Source organism: Ictidomys tridecemlineatus, chromosome 8, assembly GCF_052094955.1.
Source record: "Ictidomys tridecemlineatus isolate mIctTri1 chromosome 8, mIctTri1.hap1, whole genome shotgun sequence".
NCBI classification, from domain to species: domain Eukaryota; kingdom Metazoa; phylum Chordata; class Mammalia; order Rodentia; family Sciuridae; genus Ictidomys; species Ictidomys tridecemlineatus.
In genome coordinates, this window is record NC_135484.1 from 114,133,016 (window position 1) to 114,153,804 (window position 20,789).

Below are 20,789 nucleotides of genomic sequence, written 5' to 3' on the forward strand. Positions count from 1 at the left end.
GGAGCTGGGGGACACTGGGGGGGGGCCCAGTTCTCTCCCCGCCCTCACCCCATCCTGGCTGCTGGCTGCGTGTCTCCTGGGACTCTGGGGAGGGCTGGGGTGTGGGGTGTCGGGGTGGTGGACGGAAGGGGCTCTGGGCCACTGAGCTCTGTGCCCACCTCTGAGTCACACCCAGTGGTCCCTCCCTCACCCGTCTCTAGGACTGCTGCCAGGCCAGGTAGAGGGGGGCCCTGGGGGAGCCATGGCTCCTTGTGCTGGGTGGTCTTCCACCGCAGCTGCCCTAGTCCTTCCTCCAAAGCACAGAACAGAGGGGCCCACGTGGTGGGAGCCCACAGCAGAAGAGGGGACAGTGGGCACAGAAGCAGGCCATGACCCATTTCCCCCTGCCCCCTCCCTCCCACCCCTCTTTCCTGGGCCCTGCTTCCGTTCCCTTCTCTCTCTCCCCCTTTTCTGTGCTTCTCCCTGTCTGTCCATCATCCCGCCTCTCTCTGTGGACCCCGCTTCCTGCCCCGTCCACAATCTCTGTTTCTTTCACCTGGCCCCTTGGGTCTGACCGCCCCCACGCTGTCTCTCAGGCTGCCAAACTTCCCATGTCCATCATCATCATCGGCGTGGGCCAGGCAGAGTTCGATGGTGAGTCCTGAGGTCCCCTCTGTCCTCCCTGTTCCCCCCTCCCCGCCCATGTTCCCCAGAGCCCCAGTGCCACGTGAGCCCCAGACAGTGAGCGCTGAGGCCTGGGAGTGTGACTGTCTGGGTGTGTCTCTTTGCACAGAGAGGGGCGTGTCGAGGTGTGCACCCCACGCCCTCACCCCAAGGCTGCGGGGAGGAGGCCCCAGCCGCTCCTTTCTCCTCCAACCCTGGAACCCGGGGAGGGTGGGAAGCAGGAGCCCTGGGTGGGATCCCCCTGGGTTCGGTGGCTGGCCTCCTCCTGACTCCCAGCCTTGGCGTCCTCGTGTCTGACATGAGGGCCCCACAGATGGCCTCTGCCCTGGTGTAGCCCGGGACTGGAGGACAAGTCTGCAGACCCATCCCCCAGGTCCACCACTAACCCCTCCCGCCATGTCGCTCCTCCCCACGCAGCCATGGTGGAGCTGGACGGCGATGACGTGCGGATCTCCTCCCGGGGGAAGCTGGCCGAGAGGGACATTGTCCAGGTGAAGCCCAGACCCTGCCTGCTGCACAGACTGCAGCCCTCTGAGCCCCTGGGGTTCCGCAGGCCTCCTGGGGAAGGGCCTGTCCGTCACAGAAGGGAAGAGTCAGTTCCTCCAGTCACACTTCTCCCGAGGCTGGGCTCTCCCCTAACATTGCTGATGTCCCCCCGCAACCCAGATGCTCTGCCAGCCCTCCCTGCACCCCAGGCCCCCCTGGCCATGCACTTTCGATTGTTTCCTGCCTGGTGGCCTCCCAGTGACATGCAAACCCTCCAAGGTGGAGGTGCTATCCTTAGTGTCACCACAGCCCTCTGCGGGATTGGGCATTGTGTGGTTCAGTGACCCGGTGTCTTCACATCTCCACGCAGGACACAAATGGAAAGAGCAAGGGCCTTGTCCCCAGGGAATTCCCATCTGGCCAGGCTGTGGAAGCCATCCTCAGCAAGCACGTGTCCCTTTGAATCCCCTGCATACCATGTCCCCAGTACACAGGCAATGCAGAACCCCAAAATGCAGAACCTCAAAGTGGACATTCTCATAACCCATTGGTTTACAAACTGAAGAACAAAGATAAGGGATGGAACCCAGAGTAAAGGTGGTCTGGGATGAGGGACCAGCATGAGCAAAGGCCCTGGGGTGGGAGTGAGCCCTTGGGGGTGCTGCAGGGAGGAAGGGAGAGAAGCCTGACTGTGGTGCTGACCAGATTAGCCTCAAAGATAGAAGGAGAGGGGGACAGGGAGCCAGGGCTCTGTTGCAGAGTTGGGAGGAGGCAGGGGCCCAAAAGGGGATTGTGCAACCTTTGCCAGCACCTTCCAAGGGCTCACAGCTGTGCCCAGAGTCAGAGATTGAGGAGTGTTCCTGAGCCGTGGAGCCTGGCATGGGATAGACACAACACGGGGATTTTTTAAGTGAATGAAAGAACAGTGACTATGACGGTCCCTGGGGGAATGCACCTAGGGGAGTTGAGTGAGGTGGGCAGGGTCTTGGAGGGCGTGGGACATGACCCCAGTCCTGCATTTTTGGGAGACCAGGGTCCAGGGAGCCACCCCTTGACCCTGCCTTCCCGCCTGCCAGTTCGTGCCCTTCAGGGACTATGTGGATCGCACAGGCAACCACGTGCTGAGCATGGCCCGCCTGGCCCGCGACGTGCTGGCCGAGATCCCGGACCAGCTGGTGTCCTACATGAAGGCGCAGGGCATCCGCCCGCGCCCCCCGCCCGCAGCGCCCGAGCCCTCGCCGCCGCAGTCCCCGGCCCGCACGCCCCCTGCCTCCCCGCTGCACACGCACATCTGAGCCTGGCTGTGCAGGCAGGTGCCCCGGGAGTGGGGGGCCAGGCCAGTAGGCTGAGTCCCCAGACCCCTTGCTGTTGGCCCACCCAGCCTTTTGGACATTGGAGTGCCTGGGAGGCTGGCAGGGGCGGGGCCTCCGGAGGCTCCTCCCCAATTCCCTGGCCTCGTCGCTGGGGTGCGCGGGGTCCTGGGCTCCAGCCCTCTGCTTCCTGATACTCCCCGGTAGTCCAGCCAGGAGGGTATAAATGGGGGTCATCGCCCCCCATCACTGCCAGTAGTCCCATCTGCACACCTAGCACCTGAAACCCAGCCTGGGCCTGGTCCAGGGCCCTCCCATCCTCCTGAGCTGTCCACTCCTATCCCGGATCCCCCTCCAATTAACGCTCCTGTGCCCTATTTGTGGTGCACCCCGAGGTGATGGGTCTGCAGGAATGCTTGAGCCTGTGACCCTCCCAGGAGCACCCTGTGCCCGGGAGCCCTGAGCCCCCTGAGCGGGGCTGTGCTGGCCCAGGGTCAGGCTTCTTAACAGCCCTTTCTGGGACCTCAGGTCGTGTGACGCTGTCCAGACGTAATGCCCAGGCCTCTCCCTGGTGCGGGCTGCGGGCACTTTCACAGCTGACGCCTGGCCCCAGGTGTCCCTGCTCCTCCGGGGTGTCCACTCAGTGGCCTGCACTCGCCCTGCTCTCTCTGGGGACAGGAGGCAGGAATGCTGTGTTCCAGCCCCGCCGCCCCTGCCTGTCGGGGGAACCCCGAGGCCCTTCGCCTTCTGGGCCCCGGTGTCCACATCTTTATGGGGAGCGGGTTGACCAGATCGTCCCGGGGTTTCCCTCTGTAGTGGCTTCCATGTCCAGCTCCCCATCCCACTCCTCACCGCGCGACCCTTACCCCAGGCCGTCTTGGCTCAAGGGTCACCTTGTTCCATTCTGTCACCCCAGGTACACCCCATCCTTCCGACTTGGGCTCCTGCCCCTGCTGTGGGAAGGTGGGAGGGGTCTCTCCGCCCCGCCGCCGCCTCCCCGACCTGGGGCGCAGGTCTCGCATGCCGTCCTGCCGCATGGGCCTCCCGCCCTCTCTTCTGTCGTGCATGGTGGTGGTGGTGGTGTTCTGCCGTCTGGTCCTGTACTGTCTCTGAGGCCGTCTGTGTGGAATTTGCCTTAAACTGAAGTAAATTTGGTTCTTTTAGTAGGACCTTGTTTGCCGTTCTCTGTGGCACAGGGCCGCTGGTTGTCGCAGCCCACCTCCCCTCTCTCTCTCTCTCCTCACTTCAGCCAGGATTCACTGAGCACTGCCCTGGGCCTAGGCGTAGGGGCTGCCACCGTGGACAGAGAGAGGCCGTCTCCATGGGGACCTCCAACAACACAGATAAGAAATGGCACACAAGCAGACAGGTTAACAGAGCAGTTCTGGGCGGTGACAAGGGTTACCAAGAGAAGTAAGAGAATGGCAGGATAGACAGTGGTAGAGTGGCATTTTATTTAATTAATTTAGTTTTCCAATATTGGGGATTGATCCCAGGGGCACTTTAACACTGAACCATACCCCTAGTCCTTTTTTTTATTTTTATAGACAGGGTCTCGCAAAATTGCTGAGGCTGGCCTCAAACTTTCGATCCTCCTGCCTCAGCCTCCTAAGCATCAGGATTACAGATGTGCACCACCATGCCCAGGTAGAGTAGCATTTTAGATGAGGTGACCAGGAGGTGACAGTTGACATGAGCTCTAAGGAAATGAGACAGGGAGCCATGCTGATATCTAGGGCAAAAAGATTCCAAGCAAAAGGAATAGCCAGTGCAAAGGCCCTGAGGTAAGAGTTTGGTGTGTTTGAATGAGAACAAGGAGGCCAATGTGGTTGGAGCTAAGGAAGGGAACGTGCAGGAGATGAGGTCAAAGAGGTGAGGAAACCAGAATGCATAGGGTCATGAAGTCCATGATAAGGCTTTTGACATTTATTCTGGTGAGTCTGAGAACCACTGAGGAGATGAGAGGTGAGTACGTGACCAAATTCTCTAAAGCATATGGATGACTCTTGCAGTTGACCTCTCATCTCTCAACCGGTATTTACTGAACACTGAGCCAGGCCCTGCTCAGTGAGAGAGACACTGAGTCACATGCAGTCATAACCTCAAAGGAAGCCCTGATCTAGGGAAATGAGGAGGGGATCAGTGCCACCATGGAGCATTGGTGTCAGGCCAGTGGGAGAGACCAGGGCCTGGGGGCACCAAAAGGGAGCTCCCAGCCCAACCTAGATGACTCACAGGCCACGTGCCCCTGACGAGTTCCTGCTACTCTGTGCAGGGGCCCATCTCTCCTCCCTGAAGGACTGTCGGGTCAAGCAGAGTGACAGGTAGGCACGTCATAGTGTGTGTGCACACCCCCAGGGCCTGCTGTACCCAGTAAGTGCCGTCCTCCTCCTGGTCCCAGTAGACATTGGGGACCAGGGTCCCAGGGAAGGGGGACTTTTTGTCTTCTCCCAGCAAGTTTGCCCTCAGATCAGCCCTCTGGGCAGTCATTCCGAACCCACACATCAGAGGAATTCAGCACTAATTATACCAAAAGTTTGGGACTTGTTTACTTCTTAAGATTTTATAGTAAATTAGAGCTGATTCACGGCCGTCTCTGTAATTAGACGCCCCTGTGACTTGCGTTAGGCTTTGAGTGGGAATGGGGTGGGGTCACAGCTTTGGAGAAGGGAAGTTCCCATGACCGGTGGCCCATTGTACTTAAGCCTGGGCACCGTGGGAAAGTATCGAGAGGAGATGCCGCCCGGCAGAGAAACTGGGGTTCAGAGCCGCTGCCCTGAAACAGGACGTGGGGAGCATCTGTTGTGTCTGACACTAGCTCCTCTCCTGGGTTCTTTCCACGTATGTGCCACAGAACTCTGGTTCCCCGGCACGGAGTGGGGGAAACCTCTCCTCTGGGCCTCTCTGGGAGGGAATTCAAGGCTCTGACAAGTTCTGCAGCCAAGGGACAGGTTTGACTTGGTTCAACCCAATATTTCCCAAGCCTTTGACCACAAAGCCAGTTGTGTGTGTGTGTGCACGTGCGTGTGTGGGTGTGTGTATACACACACGCGCTTGTGGAGCTGACAGCCCTCTTACCAAGCAAAACATGCGCCTTGGGAATTTCAGTAGAGACAACTTTCCAGGTTCCCAGGTTCCCAGGCCAACAGGAGGCTGAGGCCTGCCCCAAGGAGGCTGGAGGGAGGCCGCAGAGCAGGAACGTCGGGTAGCAGAGGGGTGGGGAGGTGTGGCCTGGGAAGAGCCCTGCCAAGACAGCTTGGGAGGAGGAACCACACGGAACAAGCCGATGCTCCTACATCCACAAGCCCAGCTCCACTCCGTGCAGACTGCATTCTCATTCCATTACAGCCGAGGGATGTGTGGGACTGATCTGGGGGTAGGGCAGAGAAGGGAGAGGGGACAGAAAGGCCCCCAACTCTGAGCTCTCCCCTGGCTCCCACTTAGCCCCCGCCCCCACTCTGCCAGGCTGTGGGTTCCCAGGTCACCCCTTCGCTTTTCTGCCTTTGGGAGCCCCTCCGACCCCTCTGATTCATTCATCTCAAATGCCTCTGAGTTAAAAGAAGGAAAATCATAATAGTAATAATAACCCACACTTTTTTTTTTTTTTTTGGTACCAGGGATATAACCCAGGGACTCTACCACTGAGCCACATCCTCAGCACCTTTTATATTTTATTTAGAGACAGGGTCTCGCTGAGTTGCTCAGGGCTTCACTAAGTTGCTGAGGCTGGCCTTGAACTCACGATCCTCCTGCCTCAGCCTCCCCTGTTGCTGGGATTACAAGGGTGCCCCACAGCGCCTGGCCTGACCCACACTCTTATGCACTAAGGCGGTTCATTCATCTTCATGACTGTGAAGGAGGCAGTCTCCTGGCCACATTTTACACATGAGAAAACTGAGGCATGGAGGGGTGAAAGGCTTCGCCTAAGCTCATCCAAAGTAGCGGCGTCAGGGGTCTGGGTGTCCCAGCCTATCTCCCTAGTCACCTACACATGTGAGCTCGAACTCAGCCACTGCTCCAGCTGCAGGCCGCCCACCCCCCGTGGACCCGTCTCCCTACTGGTGGATGGAAGAGCTGGGCTCCCCCCATTGCCCCTGAACCTCAACCCTCCCAGCAGCCTCTCGGCCGAGATCCCTCTGGGCTTCCCGGGGCTCTGGGCGCCCAGGCTGGGTGCTGTCCCTCCCTGCAGCAGCCCCTCCCACGCCCCTGGGACGTCTGCGGCAAAGATCCCTGAGCCCGGCTCGCAGGGGGCGTGAGAGGCACAAGCAGAGGAGGGGGCTGACGGCGCAGTTGGAGTAGGCCAGGAGGGTGCAGAGGCTGGAGGCCACGAAGGTCGCCGGTGTGTCAGGCAGGCGGCCGGTGGCCGCCACATAGCCCAGCACGGAGCAGGGCCCCCACATCAGCAGGAAAACCAGCAGCACCAGGAGGACGAGCCCTGTGTTCTGGCGGTGCTCCCGGACGCTCTCCCCCGGGGGACCCCGCGGCCGGGTCCGCAGGAGCCAGCCCACGTGGCCGAAGGCGCAGCCCAGGCCCCACGCGCAGGGCAGGAAGGCCAGCGCCCCCAGCAGGGCGAAGTAGCACGAGGCCCGAGCCGGGCTGAGCAGCAGGAGGCAGGCCAGGGCCCTGGGCGCCCCCACGGCCTGTCGCTCCACGGTCACCCGCTGGAACAGCCAGTTGGGCAGGGATGCGGTGAGACCCAGGACCCACATGGCCCCGCAGAGCAGCAGGCGGGCACCCCGGCCGCCAGGGAGGGCGGCGCCGGGCCAGGCCACAGCCACGTGGCGCAGAAGGGCCGTGGCCACCATGCTGTAGAAGGTGCAGAACATGGTGGCCGTGTTGATGGCCTGGCTGGCCGTGCAGACCGTGGGGCCCAGCCACCAGTCGTGGCGCAGGAAGCTCAGCAGCAGCACGGGCACCACGCAGCCCAGGAAGAGCAGGTCGGAGAGCGCCACGTTCACCATGAGGCCGTTGGTCAGGGCCAGCAGCGGGCGCGGGGAGCCCGGGCCCCGGCCCAGCACCAGCAGCAGGAGGCCGTTGGCCGGCAGCCCCGCCAGCAGGACCAGCCCGCAGAGCCCCGCCAAGGCCGCTCGGAGCAGGCGCTCGGGGGCCCCCGGGAGCCCCCCAGGGAAGGTGGCGTTGAGCTCCATTCTGTGTCAGGCACACAAGAACAGGGGAGAAATCAGACCCCTGGGCCACCTCCCTGCGCCTGCCGGGCCTCCTCCTCCCGCAGCCTCTGCCTGCAGTGCACCCAGATGCGTGCCCGCCCCTGCAGAGACCCGCCCCTGCTGCCCTGGCACCACCGCCCCACAGTCCAGTTGCCAACGCCTGGCCACACCCTGACCCCCCTGGCCCTCAACAGTACAGAAAAGAGGAAATGAAACAAGCCCAGAGCGGTGGCGCAGCCTGTGATCAGAGGCTCAGGAGGCTGAGGCAGGAGGATCACGAGTTCAAAGCCAGCCTCAGCAACTTAGGGAGGCCCTAAGCAACTCAGTGAGACTCTGTCTCTAAATAAAATACAAGATAGGGCTGGTGCTGGGGCTCAGTGGTTGAGCACCTCTGGGTTCCATCCCTGATACCACAAACATAAAATAAACTGATTAAAAAATAAAAGGAGGGCTGGGCTGTAGCTTTGTGGCAGAGTGCTTGCCTGGCATGTGTGAGGCCTGGGTTCAATCCTCAGCACCACATAAAAATAAATAAAATAAAGCCATGCTGTCCATCTACAAGTACAAAAAAAATTTTTTTTTAAATAAAAAGAAATAAAACAGATACCAACAATAGCTGCATCAAGGACTGAGATTCAGGTAATATTCATTTTGTTGTTAATAATTCCTAAAATTTCTGCAGGGAGTATACATGGTCTTATGATAATATTAATTTATTTATTACAAATAATGAAATACATAATTTACTTTTAAACAACACATTTTTATAAATACTATGTTTGTATATCATATATTTAAAATATTTTATAATAAAACACATTTTATTTTTATAAAAACGAAATCCTGCCCTGCCTGCAGAAAAGGCATGCTTAACTTGAAGTTGTGATGAGAGGGCTGTGAGAGGGTCCATAGGCCCCCCCAGAGGTCCCCGAGCTCTTCTGCACATTGAGGCCCACCTGGGGGTTTCAGCAATACTGGAGCCTGGGTCCCACCTCCAGAGATGTGCTGGCTTTGGGTGGTGGTTTTTTTTCCCTGATACTGAGGATTACACCCAGGGGTCTTTAACCACTGAGCCCCATCCCCAGCCCTTTCTATTTTTTATTTAGAGACAGGGTCTTGCTGAATTGCTGAGGCTGGCGTTGAACTTGCGATCCTCCTGCCTCAGCCTCCAGAGTAGCTGGGATGACAGGTGTGTGCCACCATGCACCCCCGGGCTTTGGCATTTTTGATAAATCCCAGGTGATTCTAAGACCTGCTTGGGGACCACTGCCCCAAAGTTGTGTGATGGATCCCTGACGGGACAGGGGGAGTTCCACAGGCTGTCAACCCCCCCACCCCGTGTCCCACAAGCTGAGGACATGGCTGTGACTCACCTCCTAGAGTCATCTGGGGGCTATCACTATCGTCTGCCACCAGCACAGAGACAGGCCAGGATCCGGCTTTCTCTGGGAGGAATCCTGCCGGTTAGCTCAAGGGCCATTTTCCAGCCTTTCCTCTGTCCTCGCTGAGGGGTCCTGGGAGAGTTTCCCTCCCCTGCCGCCTACACTGGGGGCCGGGGACTGGAGAGGCCCTTCCCTTGGCAGCTCCAAGCCAGGATTGAGGGGTCCCCTGCAGGAGTGCCCCCACAGAGCCCCTCTGAGTTCTGCACAGCCCCCACCTCCCGGCCGCTCAGGAGAGGCTGGAGGGGCCTCTGTAAATTCTGACACCCACACTCACCCGGGGTCCCACACTGTGGTTCAAGGGACTCGGGTGAGGAAATGAGGGACCAGCCCAGATACCCAACAGCCTGGATGAATGGTCCAGTCCAGCCACTCTTTGTCACTGTGTTTGTCATTTGTGTTTGTCATTGCTTTTTCCTCTCTTGTTCCTGGTCCAGGCCCTCCAATGGCATGGAATAACTGGGGTGTGTGTGCGTGTGTGTGTGTGCATGTGTGTGAAAGGCTTGAGGGCCCCAAGCCCTGCTCTAAACACCCGCACATTCCTGTGAGAAGCTCTGTGACCCCCGGGATTCAGCTCATTCCTACAGGAGCCTAGTTTCAAAGCCTGACTCCAGCATTTACTAGCTGTGTGGCTGTGGGTGAGTTACTCAGCCTCTCTGTGCATCACTTTCCTCATCTGTGAAATGGGGGTCATAACAGGCCCAATTTCCACAGGGTTGGTGCGAAGATTAATTGAGGTAAATGAGTTTGTTGCTTAGAAGGGTGCCAGGCACCCACCAGGCACTGGGTAAATGACGGCTGCTGTTCCATCCCCGCCCCCCCCCCATTCTAAACGGTCTTCTTTAGTACCCCTGCTCTGCCTCCGTCTGTCCCCTGTACTTCCCTTCTCAGTTCACACCCTGAGCCCAGGCATCCCAGCCTCCCTCTCCCTTTCTTGGCCTCAGGTCAAGCTGTGTTAGAGCCCCCTTATTCAACACCTGCCGGAAGCTGACTCTGAAGTCCCCCTGGAGCCCTGCTGCCTGGTCCTCACTCACCTTGCGCAGTTCTGAGCGTCCTGCGTCCTGCTTGATGACTTGTGAGTCCTTGGACACTGAGAGAGGCCGGTGGCCCCGGCCGGCTGTGCTCTGCCCAGAAGGTGGATCCAGCCAGAGAAAGCCAGAGGGGGTCCCAGCAGGCGCGCAGCCCCTCCCCCCCCTGGGGAACCCGGGCCAGCTGCCTGAGGCCAGGCCCATTCCTGTCCTGGCTCCCCAGGGCTCACACCTTCCCTACTAACCTCATTAACTCCCTGGTCCACAGGACAGAGGGCGCCTGTCAGGTTCCACCCTGGGGAGCGCCATTAGCCATAGCAGGACCCGCCCCCCACCCTTGCCAGGGCCCAGCTTCATCCCATCCACCCTGCCACGCCCACCCCCACCCCCTAGAAACTGCCCTGGGCAGGGGGGCTCTGGGGCCCAAGGAGACATGGGGTTGAGAAGGGCCCAGGAGGGCGTCCCATCCAGTCGGGAGGTGGAATGGGGTCTGTTAAGGGACCTAGTCCCACTGTTGCTGGAACCTTTTCCGTGTCCCTCTCCGGGTGTCCCCGACATCCACTAGTGGCCTCCAGTGAGACAGCTCCCAGCTGTCCAGGCCCCCCTGTTGGAGTCGAGGAGGGCCAGGGCCAGGAGTGGGGGACTGTGAGTAGCAGGTGACAAGGCTGTGTCCTCTGCCTCTGGCTCACCCTCCAGCTGCCCCGGGGTCTCTCCACCAGGCTGGGCTTTCCTGTGACACAGCCGGGAGTCCCCAGTGCCCCAATGATCACCAAGTACCAAACTTAGCCCCGGGCACCCACCAGACATTCAGTTTGTGGTGAGCATCACCGTGGTTACCAGAAAGATGCCACAGACCTCGGCCACAGACAGATGGCAAGGGACAGTCCAGCCCTGCGAGGCTAAGACCCCAAACACACTTCCCTGCTGGCCCCTGCTGCCCTCCAGGTGCGTCAGCCACGACCTGGCCCATAATCACACGCATCCAGGGAGCTGCTGCCGTGCCTGTTGTCACTGAGGCACCAGGGCAAGGAGGAGAACCCCCGTTGTGACCCTTCAGAGGTGGGTCACAGGGAAAGGGAGGGCATAGGGCCATCAGGGGCCGTCAGAAGGCCCTCCTCTCAGGAGCCAGATGCCACTTGGAAGAAAGCCCAAGGAGGTAAAGGAACAGTGGGAGCCACAGTCCAGCCGGCCCGGCGTCCACACAGAGGGACTCTGTAACCAACAGGTTCTATGAATCGTGAACTGGCATCAAGCAACTGCTTTGAAAGTTTCTCTTCTTCAACTCACCATCCCCCTGATTGAACCAGAAACACCTGTCATTGCAGAAAACCTGAAGATACAGGTCCAAGAGCAAAACATAACACCCACACCCGCTAACTCTGCCACCCAGAGATGCAGTGCCAGGATCTCAGGGCTTTTCCTTAGGTTGGTTCTCTTTCTTTTTTCTTTTAATATTTATTTTTTTAGTTGTAGTTGGACTCAATACCTTTATTTTATTTATCTATTTTTATGTGGTGCTGAGGATCAGACCCAGGGCCTCACACGTGCCAGGCGAGTGCTCTACCGCTGAGCTACAACCCCAGCCCCTCCTTAGGTTGGTTTTCTAGAATTTTCCTTTCCTTGAAGAGTTTTACCACCTCCATCCCTGTGTGCGGGGCAGAGGTGGGGCCCTCTGAGTCCTGATTTGAGGAGGCTTTTCCTCAACTCTCAAGCTGGTCCTGGGCTTCTGCCTGTGTCCAGGAAGGCAGGACAGGAGCTGAGGGACGGGCAGACCAGGGGGTGGGACTGGACAGGTGGTCAGAAACAGCAGCCAGCTCTCTTGGGAGGCCTCTCAGAGGCCACCTCCACCAGTGAGCCCTTCAGACGGTCCTCCTGCACCCTGAGTGACCTGCATGACAATATCCAGGTGTTAGTGTCCCCTCGCCTTCAGGAACGGTGTGGAGGGGCCATGGGGGTGGCCAGGGGCTGAGAGGCTGCACCTGGGCTCCCTCCCCTCCCTGCAATGCTCCTGGCACTGGAAAAATGGGGACAGGGAGGCTTTGTCCCTCTGTGCCCCTCTGTGCTCCCCTGTGCCCCTCTGTGTCTCTTCTGTATCCTTCAGGTGCACTGAGCACCGAGCACCATGAAGGGACACGGACGGGGACAAAGAAGCTGACGTGATGTGCCCTGAGCAGTAAAGGACAACAGGGAGAGGATGACCACAGCCGGGGAGGGAGCGGGGTCGGGGCAGATTTGAGCTGGGACCTGAGCTCCAGCCTGTGAGCAGGAAGGGGGCCCTGGGCACAGAGAGGGCCCAGACGCGGGTGGGGACAGTAAAAGAAGCCGGTCCACCTCCCCATGGTGGCACAGCCGCCGCGGGCCAGGTGGCACTCCGCCCGTCTAACACCCGGGGACTCCACCGAAGGCCCCGGATGTGCCAGGGGGTTGAACAGAGCAGGCCAGAGGGACAGAGTGGGCACAGTGATGGCGTGTCCAGGGGCGATGAGGGACACACAGGGGCAAGGGAGGCCCCTGAGTGGCTGGAGCTGGTGAGTGTGAGGGGGTTCAGGGCAGGGGGTGCTGCGAGCCTTTGGATTTCACTCCTGATCCACAGGAGGCGGGAGCAGGAGGGGGACATGCCCTCCTCCAGAAATCAAGGACACAGAGGCAGGAGGAGGACGGGGCGGGGCTGCTCCCTGTCCTGCTCCCTGTCCTACCCACTCTGGGGCCACCTCCTGTGTCCTGCTCCCTGTCCTACCCACTCTGGGGCCACCTCCTGTGTCCTGCTCCCTGTCCTACCCACTCTGGGGCCACCTCCTGTGTCCTGCTCCCTGTCCTACCCACTCTGGGGCCACCTCCTCAGTCAGAGCCTCCCTGCCCCACAGGAGCCAGGGCCAGACTGCAGCTGCCTCGGAGGATTCTGGGTGGGGACGGGGGTGGGGACAGGGGGGTGGGGGACGGCACTCACCGGGCCAGGTTCATCATGGGCTCCAGGATGTTGTGACCCAGGGCAGCGCTGCACTCCCCGAAGGAGACCCCCAGGTCCTGCAGGCAGACAGAGGGACTGGGGGAAACTGGCAGCAGGGCCAGACAGCTCTTGCCACCAACTCTGGGCCAACCAGGGTCCGGCCCGGCCTTCCCAAACCCACCTCTGTGGGAGACGCAGCCCCCACATCTCAGCCTGGCCCTGCCCTCCACCCTTTACCCGGAGACATCCCGCAGAGTGGGAGTGACAACAGGAAGACTGAGTCCCAAAGGAGGGAAGTGCTCTACCCTGAGCTACAGCCCAGCCCTCTGGGGACACTTTTAATGATCAGTTATGTTTTTCATTTCAAAAATATATCTTTGGAGTCAGGCGCAGTGGTGCACACTCGTAATCCCAGCGGCTGGGGAGGCTGAGACAGGAGGATCGCGAGTTCAAAGCCAGCCTCAGCAACAGCAAGGCCCTAAGCAGCTCAGTGAGACCCTGTCTCTAAGTAAAATACAAAAGGGCTGTGCATGTGGCTCAGTGGTCGAGTGCCCCTGGGTTCAATCCCTGGTACAAATATATATATAAAATACTATATATAATATTGAATAATACAGTATTAAAAACTATAAACTCAAAAATATAATTCAGTGTTAGCATTTGGATATATATTTCCATTCCAATTTATAGATCCCTTTATCCCTTTTAAGGGTGGGGTATGGGCTCTCTGTCACTCTATCCGGTTAAACCTTATGAATGGCTGCTTCTGTAGGCCCCAAACCGTCCCATACCAGCCATTTCAGATGTTTCAACTTTTCTTTTTCCTTTTTAGTTGTGACGGACCTTTATTTTATTCATTTATTTATATGTGGTGCTGAGAATCAAACCCAGTGCCTCACACAGGCGAGGCAAGTGCTCTTCCATTGAGCTACAACCCAGCCACAACTTTGATCTAGATTTACACCTTGTGTGTGTGTGTGTGTGTGTGTGTGTGTATGTGTGTGTGTGTGTGGTGCTGGGAACCGAACCCAGGGCCCTCCCTGGGCCTGCGAGGCGAGCACTCTACCATCTGAGCTCTGTCCCCAGCCGGCTTGCGTCTGCCTTTCCAACTTCACATTATATTGCCCGCTTGCCCCACACCCTTCAATAGGGCAGAATTCTTAAAGTCAGACACCAGCCTCTTACGTGACTCTCCACAATGTAACCTCCAACCACTGCCAAAGGTTGGTTCTTGTAAACAACACTGCAGCCAACATCCTCAGATAAATACGGACTTTCCTGGGGTGATCACCCTGTTTCTGATTCTTCCCTTAGAATCAAGGGCACCACCCACAGGAGAAGGTACTGCACCAGAGGATGCTTCGCTGCATCTAAGAGGGAAATCTCCTGCCACTCGGGGGCCACCACAGTGACCCCAGATTGTGAGAAATGAGAGAAGACATGGGAAGGAAATGCCGAGAGGGCTGTGTCGGTGGGGCCAGCCGTGATTCTTTCCCCTCTTTTCTTACTGCTCTCTGGTTTTTCTAGAATGTGATTAAATCCCATTTGTAAATAAGTGTATCCACTGTCTGCCAGAGGGAGGCTTTTGATGTCGTCTTCCTGAGGAAGGATTTCTGTCTTAAAATAAAATAAATTAGAAGGGTGTATGCTAATTAGAGAGCAGAGAGAAATTTAAGATTTGATTGGGAATTTTAAGGGAAGCTTTTAAAGCCTTTTGACTCTGGAGATTTTTTTTTTTTTCTATGTTGTAGGGTTATTGTGTGGGGACTTGCTAATTCCACGTCAGGTTCAACATCACGCCCTTCACAGCCTGGGAGTTGCCCTGCAGTGGCCCAGGGTGGGTGGGAGGTGGAGGTGGTCCACTCTGACCCCGGGGGCCAAGGCAGGAAAGGGCACAGGCCAGTTGACCCTGTTCATTAAGTGCCGGGGAGGCGTCCACCCAGTCCAGGTGGGGAGACAGGTCGCTGCCTGGGTGCTCACCTGAGCCAGCTGCCGCCCAGCTTCAGTGGGCACTTGGCGCTCCTCCTCACAGTCCATCTTGTTTCCCAGGAGAAGAACGACTGCTTGGCCCGACCCTTCATCCTGCCAGAGAACGCGCTCCTCAGCCCCCTCAGGTCAGGGCAGGCCCCAGACATGCCATGGCCAGGCCCAGCTCCAAGCTCCCAGAAGCTGATGACACCTCCCAGGTGTCTCCCTGTCGGCGTCACACCTACCTCCTTCCCACCTGCACCCTCCCTCCACCCGCAGGGGGTCTGCTCCTCCTCTCTGCCTACAAACACCTCACCTGTTCTAAGGCCACACTCAGGGGCACCTCCTCCAGGAAGAATTCCCAGATTGCTCCTACCCAATGCCCCTTTCTTCCTGCCTGTGCTTGATCACACAGGCTGCCCTGGCACATTCCCTAACTAGTTCATTAATAATAACAACAATAATAACAACAATAACTTCTGATAACTGAGTGCTTGCTGTATACACCAGGTGCTGTGCTGAAAGCAATTCTATTTTATTAATCTTCAGAACTCCCTGATGGGAAAAGCCAGGAAATGGAAGTTCAGAGAGTTTAAGTTGATGGTCCCAAGTCACAGAGTTGGGGTGGGATAGTTGGGATTCAAAGCTAAGTCCTGTCAGGCCCAGAGTCCAGGTCCCCTCCTCAGGCTTTACCTTATCCTGCTTCTCCTCACTAACTAGAAACTTTGGAAGAGAAGCAGCATGTCTCCCTGCATGTGAGTCACACACTAGCTCATAAGCATTGCAGAGTTCCAGTAAATGTGCATTAAGTATTTTGGAGAGAAAAAAAAATAGAGACGTGTGAACAGGAATTTTCACATCATCCTCAAGTGTTAGGAAGAAAACATCACAAACAGAGCTGCTGTGTACAGAGAAGAAATGCTCCTAGGATAAAGGAAGCAGTTTGTTTTGGAGGCTGTACTATGTGGTTGTGGTTTCTTTGTACTCCTGCACTCTCTGCTCATCCAGTCACATACCCTCAGTGAGTGGCATCACTCACAGGACTGTAGTGTCATTTGTCACCCTGGGAGAAAAGGAGGAGAGGACAGGATGCAAGTTTCCTAAAGATTCTAAAATGCGGAACCAGCTCTGCCAGGTGTGTGCTCACCTGTAGACAGTCCATCCAGTAGCGCACGTGGGCAAAGCTCTCCTGGGAGGTGACATCATACATGAGCACCACCCCGTCAGCCTTTCGGAGCAACTGTCGCGTCAAGCTGTGGTACCTGCCCAGAGAGCCTGCGTGAGACCACGTCAGCATACTGCTCCCAGGACCTGGCCTCTCCAGGCCTCGGCCACGCCCTCTGCAAAGTGGGCCACTGACCTGTTCAGCCACAGTCGCTTCCCAAAGAGAGAGAGTGCGGCTGCTTCCCTCCCACACACCGGGCTGCAGTGCCTCCAGGATCCCTCCCTCCCCAGCCCACGCTGCGGCCACCAGTGCCTCCCCACCCAGCCCCTCCCCAGGGCAAGCAGGGTTACCAGGGTTTTAAGATTTTTCCAGAAGGTGTGTGTGTGTGTGTGTGTGTGTGTGTGTGTGTGTGTGTTGCGGTGCTGGGGAATTGCACCCAGGGGTGCTCTACCACTGAGCTACATCCCCAGCCCTTTCATTTTTTATTTTCATTTTTAATTTCTTATTTATTCATTTATCTATGTATTTTGGGGGGGCATCAGGGATTGAACTCAGGGGCACCTGACCCACGCTCCCTCCCAGGGCCCCAGAACTTTTTTTTTTTTTTTTTTTTAATTTAGAGACAGGGTCTCTCTGAGTTGCTTGGCACCTCGCCATTGCTGAGGTTGGCTTTGAACTTGCGATCCTCTTGCCTCAACCTCTGGAGCCGCTGGGATCACACGTGTGTGCCACAGCGCCTGGCTTAGTTTTTGAGACAGAGTCCCACTGACTTGCCCAGGCTGGCCTTGAACTTGCCACCCTCTTCCCTCAGCCTCTTGAGTGGTTGGGATTACAGGCCTGTGCCATCATGCCCAGCTTTCCAGGGCTAGTTTATGTGCACACACACACACACAGAGACACACATGCACAGGCACACACACACACACACACATGCACGCATACAGACGTGCACACAGACACACACACAGACACACACACACACACACAGAGACACACACGCACAGGCACACACACAGACGTGCACACAGACACGCACACAGACACGCACACAGACACGCACAGACACACACCTTTTCCCATTTTACGCAAACACAGTGTATCCTGGTGCATCTAAGGCCTTGGGTTTGAGCCCCAGGATGGAAAAAAACAAACCAACAGCATGAAACCCTCATCGTACTCATCAATGTTTCACGTCCTGCGTTTGTTTTTTCCAGTCAACAGACAAGACGTCTGAGATATCTCCCTGCCACTACATAAAGAGTCCTCCATCTTTTCTGGAGTTGCGTAGTGTTCTAGGGCATGGACTGACCCTGATTCATTTAACGGTCCACTGTTGATGGACATTGAGGTTCCAAGGTGGGTTTCTGGTTATTGTTTGTTTGTCTTGGGCACCAGGAATTGAACCCAGGGGTGCTTCACCACTGAGCCACATCCCCAGCTCTTTTCACTTTTTATTTTGAGTCAGGGCCTTCCAAGTTGCTGAGGGTCTCACTAAGTTGCGGAGGTTGGCCTTGAACTCTCGATCCTCCTGCCTCAGCCTCCTAAGCTGCTGGGATTGCAGGTGTGTGCCACCGTGCCTGGCTGTGTCCAAGGTTTTGTGACATAAATGATGTGGCTATAAACAGTCCCTTTGTTACAGTCACATAGATAATATAAATTTATAACTTATAGCATGGGTTTCTGGAAGAGGGACTGCAGAGTCAAACCACTCGCGCCTATCGCCTCAGTGTAGAGTGGGAGGCCAGGTATCCTGAAGGACAGGTGACCAGGTGGCTGTCTCCTGAGGGTGGCGTGGGGACAGCCCTAACCCAAGCCCTGCAGGCCCAGGGGCCCTGACCCACGCTCCTTCCCTGACATCCCGAATCCCTCTCTGGCCCAGGTCCACGGGGCTGCCCTCCACCCCCTCTGCCCACCCAGGTCCCTGACAGCCGACACAGACAGAGCCGCTACCTCTCCTGGCCAGCCGTGTCCCAGAGCTGCAGCGCAAAGCACTTGTTGTCCACCATCAAGGTTTTGACCCGAAAATCCACTCCTAGGAAACAGAGCAGGGCGAGGCCTACCTCAGGGACCGCCTGGACTCTAGCCCAGACCTGCCCCAAGAGACACCCAGGCCTGCCCCCAGCCTGGCTGCCGGGCTCCCACTGCGCTCTCCAAGTCCACGAGCCTCACAGGCTACCGTCGGGGGGCACCTGGGGGGCAGAGGACGGAGCCCTGGCCTTGGGGATGATGGATGGGGCCATCTCTGTGCTGGCTGTGTGACCTCGGGCCGGTCACTGCCCTCCTCTGAGCCTCCCTCTCATCCTGGCTGCGGGGCGGGGGACTGGGGAAGGTAAATGGGTACGTGGAAGGCGCAGCCAGGTGGCGAGTTGTTCTCATGGTCCTTTCCGCCACAGTTCAGTCTCTCCATAGGGGGGGGACGGAACGTCCCAGGGAGGGTTAGAGTCGTCGGGTGCCCCTTCCTGCCAAGCCCTGCACCTCCAGGAAACCTGGTGGGTATGGGAGAGGCAGCCCGGGGACAGGGCAGCCCTGTCCCTGTCCCGCCCACCTTCCTGTGGGGCACAGAGGCCCCGGGCCTGCTCCCAGGTGGGGATCTCCTAACGCTGGCCCTGCCCGGCTCAGACCTGAGGGGCAGCCACCCTGCTGCAGGCACCTGCAGCCCCTCCCTCTCCCCCACTCCCCACCTGGACACTGGGAGGAGCAGCTGCCCGCGGTCACTTCTTTTTCCCTCTCCGTCAACCCCGAGGAGTTGTTCTTCTTCTTCTTATTTTGGTACCAGGGGTTGAACCCGGGGGGTGCCTTACCACTGAGCTACAGCCCCAGCCTTTTTAAAATTTTGAGTCGGGGTGTCTCTAAACTGGCCTTGGACTTGCAATCCTCCTGCCTCAGCCTCCTGTGGTGCTGCAGTCACAGAGAGGCGCCCCGTGCCCAGCTGAGCCTGCTCTGGCTCCACTGATCTAGTGGAACTTCCTCTCCCATAATGACGGCAGGTCCAGGCGTAGGAGGGCGGCTGTTGAAAGCAACAAGATGCCCGTGGAGACGTGGGGTGCGCTGTAGGTGGCCAGTAAATACTAGTTTAGGGGATTCATGATGGTGGCCTTCTCGTCCCTGGGACCCCACTTCACATGGGGCGAGCCTGCCACAGGTCCCCCTCCCTCCCGAGGACATGACATCCCATAGCTCCCCACAAGAGGATCTTGGGCAGAGAAAGGCTCAAGAGCGTGTCCTGGGCCCCTTTTGTGGAAGGGCCGTCTGTAAGCCACCAGCCCGACATGATCCTGTCTTCCCTGGAGCTCACCCTGGCCTGACACGAGGGTAGGCAGGGCTCCCATCACTGTCCCCCAGAGGGTCTCCCTTTTATTCCCACAAGCTCACTTTTCTGTCACTCTATACCACGCTCCAGGGAGTCTTAGGGTGGGGGGGAACTTTGGCTCCAGAAAGCGCCTTGGGACACCTCATTTGCAGAGGCCACCGAATTAGACCTTATCAAACATTTACTTCTGATAATAACAATGGCTAACATTTTCCTGAGCACTTAGTATGCGCCAGGCATTGTTCTTAGAGCTGTGAACTTACTAATCCTTCAACCACCACAGGCAGTGGGTGGGACACTGCGTCTGTCATGCAGATGAGGATTTGTGGGCTCTGAAGGAACTATGGCTTAGATCTGGAATGGGTCCCCCCAGGCATGGCTCGCAGGCTTGGTTCCCAGCCTGGCACGCTTGGGAAGCGGTGGAAACCTTGTGGGAGGTCTTCTGGTCACTGGGATCATCCCTTGAAGGGGAGAGGGGGACCCCAGCCCCTCCTTTTCCTTTTTTTGGCACCAGGGATTGAACTCAGGGGCACTTGACCACTGAGCCCCGTCCCCAGCCCTGTTTTGTATTTTATTTGGAGACAGGGTCTCACTGAGTGGCTTAGCACCTCGCTGTGCTGAGGCTGGCTTTGAACTTGTGATCCTCCTGTCTCTCGGCCTCCTGAGCGCCTGGGATCACAGGTGTGCGCCACCTCCCCCGGCTCTTTTCCTTTCTTTTGTTTTCCCGCCCCCTGAGGTCAGCGTCTAGCTCCACCACAGACTTCCTACCTCGATGCACCTCATCCCAGACCCAAAGGCAAATGGGGCTACCCGACCATGGATGGGCACCTCCAAGCCATGAGATTACAAGTCCATCATCACGGATGTCTGCTAGAGTGGCAGAAAGCAGGCACAGGGGGTTGATGAATGGACCCAAGTTCACTTCCCTGGTCAGTGGCAGAGGCAGGATTTGAAGGCAGACACCTGTGTGCCTTCCCGGCCACATCTACACATCTACACGTGGATTCTGTGCAGGAGCCTCAGCTTGCCCTGGGGGGGGGGGGGACCTCCTGCTGGAACAGGCAGCCTGGCCTGGGGCTGGCTGTGATGGGGCCCACGGCCACGTGGGTGGAGCTGGGCTTGTGCTCACCCTCCACCAGCGCTGCACCTCAATTGCAGGATGCTTTGTTGATGGGCACATTATAAGCTAATCAGATCAATGCAGAAAAAGCAAATTACCTGTAATTAGAGACGATTAGTGAAATGGTAAGATCATGCCCACAGAGAACAAGGTCAAACGCCGGGCCCGTGGCCAGGGCACAACCTGCT

The 20,789-nt window shown here is 57.5% G+C and overlaps 3 protein-coding genes across 10 annotated transcripts in view; 1 reads left to right on the forward strand and 2 right to left on the reverse strand.

Annotated features, from left to right (window-relative positions):
- Cpne5 (copine 5) overlaps positions 1 to 3,628 on the forward strand; it is a 99,054-nt gene extending 95,426 nt beyond the window's left edge. For all 8 annotated transcript variants that reach the window (XM_078020106.1, XM_040282582.2, XM_078020107.1 and 5 more), the window contains 3 exons: positions 576 to 633; positions 1,081 to 1,154; positions 2,226 to 3,628. In XM_078020106.1, coding sequence (XP_077876232.1) covers positions 576 to 633; positions 1,081 to 1,154; positions 2,226 to 2,444 — 351 coding nt within the window. In that variant the 3' untranslated portion in view covers positions 2,445 to 3,628. The remainder of the gene's footprint in view (positions 1 to 575; positions 634 to 1,080; positions 1,155 to 2,225) is intronic.
- Positions 3,629 to 6,501: 2,873 nt separating this feature from the next.
- On the reverse strand, positions 6,502 to 7,606 carry LOC101958064 (galanin receptor type 2). Its single transcript, XM_005318887.2, has one exon. The coding sequence runs from the start codon at positions 7,604 to 7,606 to the stop codon at positions 6,515 to 6,517; it is 1,092 nt and encodes a 363-aa protein (XP_005318944.2). The 3' UTR covers positions 6,502 to 6,514.
- A 3,783-nt stretch (positions 7,607 to 11,389) lies between these two features.
- Rab44 (RAB44, member RAS oncogene family) overlaps positions 11,390 to 20,789 on the reverse strand; it is a 31,782-nt gene continuing 22,382 nt past the window's right edge. The window contains exons 10-14 of the mRNA XM_021721780.3: positions 18,122 to 18,203; positions 16,154 to 16,268; positions 15,019 to 15,120; positions 13,039 to 13,115; positions 11,390 to 11,979 (exon numbers count right to left, since the gene is read on the reverse strand). Of these exons, the coding sequence (XP_021577455.2) occupies positions 11,889 to 11,979; positions 13,039 to 13,115; positions 15,019 to 15,120; positions 16,154 to 16,268; positions 18,122 to 18,203 (467 nt within the window). The 3' untranslated portion in view covers positions 11,390 to 11,888. The remainder of the gene's footprint in view (positions 11,980 to 13,038; positions 13,116 to 15,018; positions 15,121 to 16,153; positions 16,269 to 18,121; positions 18,204 to 20,789) is intronic.

Coding starts and splice junctions, on each gene's coding strand:
- LOC101958064 (XM_005318887.2), bottom strand. CDS start 7,606: ATGGAGCTCAACGCCACCTTCCCTGGGGGGCTCCCGGGGGCCCCCGAG.